This window comes from Rhipicephalus sanguineus, chromosome 8, assembly GCF_013339695.2.
Source record: "Rhipicephalus sanguineus isolate Rsan-2018 chromosome 8, BIME_Rsan_1.4, whole genome shotgun sequence".
NCBI lineage: Eukaryota > Metazoa > Arthropoda > Arachnida > Ixodida > Ixodidae > Rhipicephalus > Rhipicephalus sanguineus.
Window position 1 is genome coordinate 150885990 of NC_051183.1, and position 4663 is coordinate 150890652.

At 48.2% G+C, this 4663-nt stretch overlaps 1 protein-coding gene across 1 annotated transcript; it reads right to left on the reverse strand.

Moving 5' to 3' along the window:
- Positions 1–2942: 2942 nt before the first annotated feature.
- LOC125759506 (uncharacterized) lies at positions 2943–4133 on the reverse strand. Its single transcript, XM_049418366.1, has one exon. It carries the CDS (start codon positions 4101–4103, stop codon positions 2943–2945), a length of 1161 nt encoding a protein of 386 aa, XP_049274323.1. The 5' UTR covers positions 4104–4133.
- Between the last annotated feature and the right edge of the window lie 530 nt (positions 4134–4663).

Below are 4663 nucleotides of genomic sequence, written 5' to 3' on the forward strand. Positions count from 1 at the left end.
ATTTAAAGAAAAATGTTTTAACTCCTGGCGCTACGAGCATTCTTTTCACGCGTTTAAGTACATCTTGGCCTGGGCCTGCAGAATATAGCTCACGGTACAACGGTACAGGCAATAAAATATCCACAAGGTCTTTGTACAATTTTCTACGTGACACCCCAGTCAAGTATTCAAATGAAAAACGCGCTGACAAGAAATGGAATGATGAAACAACTTCTTTAAGATAGCCCCTTATGGGTCCTTGCACACTTTGTGACGAAACTATGAAACCCGGTAAGACTCTACACAGCCTCAGTTGTATGACTGTCCTCAGAAAAGGGTCATCTGTATCACGAAGGAAAAGAAAACGATTGACGAGTTGACGTATGTACGTACATATGCGTTAAACCAAGCCCCCCATCTCGTACTTTCCTGAAAAGATTCGTGCGACTTGATTTTTCCCACACAGAGCTCCAAATGAAGACCGCAAATACTCTGTGTATTTTTTGAACGTTTATTCTACTGCAGTGTAACACTTGCATTACGTACCATAGCTTGCTTACTAGAAACAAGTTGCACGTTGTGGCCCGCGCGAATATTGACATACCCCAACCCTTCCATTTGTCTGTCTTATCTCGTAACACCTCTGTTTCTTTTTTCCAATATGACTCGCTGTCACTGTAGTTCTCCAGCGGCACTCCTAAATACTTTGCTGGCATTTCTTGCCACTGAATGTTCATAAAATGCCTTGGTGTGACGTCCCATTCCCCATGCCAGAAACCAAGACATTTATCCCAATTTACGGCGCTACCGCTTACTTGGCAAAAACTTTTGACGGCATTGACGGCATGCATTATACTGTCATAACTGGTACAGAAAACTGCGATGTCATCTGCGTAAGCAAGAAGGCTAACTTCAGCCTTATGTAAATTAAATCCGCGTATCGAGGTGTTCTTAATTACGCTTAAACAGAATGGCTCAATAAAAATGGCGAATAGTAGGGGCGATAGTGGGCATCCCTGTCTTACTGATCAAAGCACCGGTATACGCTCACCCACTGATTTATTTATAACCAGTCGTGTTGTGCATCCTGTGTAAGGTCAATTTGCAACATGGCAACATTGAGATTCATCGCGTCACAGCACTCAAGAATTGATCGTGCTTTGTGTATGTTAGTCATTATTTTCCTTCCCTTTATCCCGCAAGTTTGGTGGGGGCCAACCAGTTTTTTCATAGCTGTCTGTAATCTCTTTGCCAATACTTTCATTAATATCTTATAGTCTACATTAGTTAAGCTAATTGGTCTATATGCCGTGACACTTCGTAATTTCATCGGATCTTCTGTTTTTGGTATTAAAACCGTGTGAGCTGACAAAAAAGATGGCGTTAAACGTTTATTTTCAAAAGCCTCATTAAATACCTCCGTCAAAAAAGGCGCGATCACGTCTTTGAATGCCTTGTACACTGCAGCACTTAAGCCATCCGGTCCCGGAGACTTGCCATTATTTAAACTATCAATCGCCTTTCTAATTTCTCCCTCTGTAATAGGCATTTCTAAAATTTCCTTTCTTTCATCTTCCAGTCTTGGCATCAATGAAATGTACTCACTCTTAAACCGGTCAGCTTCTACGTTACATAACGAAAATAAATCTTTGTAATATTCGAAAAAGATGCCGGCTATTGCCTCTTTGCTAGTGTATAACATTCCTTTATATTCTATCGCCCTTATTTCATTTTTCGAAGCGTATTTCTTTTCGGCGCCCAGAGCTCGCTTTGTTGGCGTCTCGCCCACGCTCAAGTGTTCAGCTCGAGCTCTAATCATTGCTCCCCGGTATCGCTCTTGGTCAATCAACTCAAGCTTTTGTTTAATGTTTTTTATGTCCTCTAACAAGGTACCTGCGTGCGCACATTCCTCTGCTACCAATTGCTGCAAGTTTTCACGCAGAAGCAACTCACGCTCTTTTTTAGCATGTCTCAAAATAGTGGCTCTCTCCAGTGCTTTCATTTTAATGGTCTGCTTAAACATTTCCCACTTCTGTCCCCAACCTTCTAAGTTTCTTTTCGCAACGTCTTCTATAGCCTCTACAAAGAAGTTGTTAAACACTTCGTCTTTCAGTAAATTCACATTAAATTTCTAAAGCTCCCAACAAAAGGATTTGGTATTCCTTTTTTGTTTCCCCATGCAGAACGACACCACACAATGGTCACTAAACGAAACAGGTGTGACTTTGTAATCGTGACACGAAGGGACTACTTCAGCTGACACGTATACTCTGTCAAGTCTAGCATGGCTCGTACGCTGAAAGTGGGTAAACATGAAGCCTTTTCCACAGCAAAGACACTCGCCCACGTCTTCCAGTTGAGCCTTCGCTAAAACATCGATTAAAACAGCAGTACTAGCGTCATTGTACGGCCTCGAACTGGTTTTGTCACATCCCGAACAGACACAATTGAAATCTCCCGCCAAAATTAGCTTGCGTTCACATTCTAAATACACATCAAGTTTTTCGAAAAATTCCTTTCGCTCTTGAACTTGTGTAGGTGCGTACAGACAGATAACTCTCCAATTTTCCCTAAACAATGACAGGTCACATATAATTAAACGGCCCGACTCGCAGGTAGTGACGGACTCCACTTTTGCCCCAAGGCTCTGCCGAATTAACAAGAGGCATCCCGCCGAGTTGCCCACCGCATGGCAAACACACAAATCATAGTGTCTTGTGAAAGGTCGCACCATTCGCTCAGCATGGTCTTCACTTTCTACTTTAGTTTCCTGAATTGCGACCATGTCTAGATCTTGTTCTATGACCAGGCGATACAGTTGGTTTTGTCGCCGTTTGGCAGAAAGACCGCGTACATTAAGCGTCGCAAATCGAAAAGTCGCCATCTTGATTAGAGAAAGCTGAGCGTACGGCGCTTACCTTAACAAGTTTCACTATGTACCACACACTGCTATCAGTCGACGCTCAAGGCGTCGACCCATCGTCGCCGCGAGAAAGCGACGACGAACGCAAGCGGCCGGCTCCGCGGGGCTTTTTGGCTGCAGCCACCCGCCACTGCCCTTCCTTTTCCTGGGACAGACGCTGCTGCGACGCCGCGTCCCCCTCGAGCAGCCGTCGCTTTGCTGGCGTAGTCTCCGTTGTCACCATGTCCACACTGGCGTCGGTGGTGATCTCTTTAACTTGCAACCTTTCTGAGGTGTCCGCTTGAGTAGAAAATTGTTGCGCAGGAGTGCCCGTCTCAGTAGTTTCCTTAGCAGCTTCCTTAGTCTTTTCCTCCTTGCTTTCGCTGTCCACCGTTGCATCAGACGCTTCCGCAGATACCTCAGACGCCGCTGCCCTCTCTGCCTCCTCTTCATCCATGAGCATTTCGCTTTGGTCGGTAGTTGTTCCTCGGCCCGCTGCGCTGGCGTACGAGCGAGCACAATCCGTCTGCTCATGTCCAAATGCACGGCATCCCGCGCACCTGGGCACCCTGCAGTCTCGACGAATGTGTCCGGTGTTCCGGCAACGCAGGCACAACGGCGGTCGTCCCGGCACGACCACCAACGCCGTGCCGCTGCCGAGCCGCATCTGGTGTGGTATACGGTCTGTGGTAACACCTTCCCTCAGTAACAGCCGGACGAATCGGGTAGTAGACTCGACCCCTTCGAAATCCTCATCCCTCCACTTGTCGCTGATGACCTCTCTAACTTCACCGTACTCCCGGAGGGCGCGCCGTATTGTCTCTGCGTTGACGTCAAAAGCTACCCAGTGTAGCTTGAGGCGAACCTCTTGCCTCACTGGATCCACGACGAGGCAAGGCCGGTCTTTCACAGAGAGTAGGCCAGCGTCCAGAAGCGTCTTCTTGGCCTCATCTGTCTTGATATTGAGAAGCCAGACATGTGACATCTGGTACGCTCCTATACCGCTCACCTGTTGAATGATGCCGAGGTCCTTGAGCGGCTTTCGGAAGTCGTTAATTCCGTACGGACGCCCTGCAATGTCGCAGTGCAGGACTAGTGTGCGTCTGAGTCCTTCACCTGATGGCAACGGTGGCAGAATTAAACGGTAGTCCTTGGGCAGTGATGTGCACGAGAAACCGCAGCCAGCGTCGGCCGCTTTCACAGCTCTTGACGAGCCAGCCATCCTGCGTGCGCACGCGTCCGTGTCCAGAAGCAGAATCCGGCCACGGACGGCACGTTCTCCGCAATGCTAACGGAGAGCTATTTATATACACCATTTGCTGGTGGCTGTACTCAGAGATCTGTGTTACAGTGTGTTTTCGTTATCCCTAGCGAGATGGCGCGACGGGGTCGAAGAGCGTAGAAGAGCGCGCTTGAAAGGTCGTCGCCGTTGGGACGAGCGCCAGCGTCTACAGTGCGTCAGGGGCGTAGCCAAGGGGGGGGTTCAACCCCCCCCCCCGAAAATGTATAATTTTGCTTGCTCATATATACACGCACACATACAAACGCACGCACGAACATACATAAAGTATGGTTAAACCCCCCCCCCCCCCGAAAAAAATTTCTGGCTACGCCCCTGCAGTGCGTGGTCGCCTGTACTCGGAGATCTGTGTTACAGTGTGTTTTGGTTATCACTAGCGAGATGGCGCGACGGGCTCCAAGAGGGTAGAAGAGCGCTCTTGAAAGGTCGCCGCTGCGGCAAGCGAACGCGTCTACAGGGCGTGGTCGCTTGTGCGTGCACTC

Excerpts from the sequence above, each read along its gene's own strand:
- LOC125759506 (XM_049418366.1), bottom strand. The coding sequence starts at position 4,103 with ATGGCTGGCTCGTCAAGAGCTGTGAAAGCGGCCGACGCTGGCTGCGGT.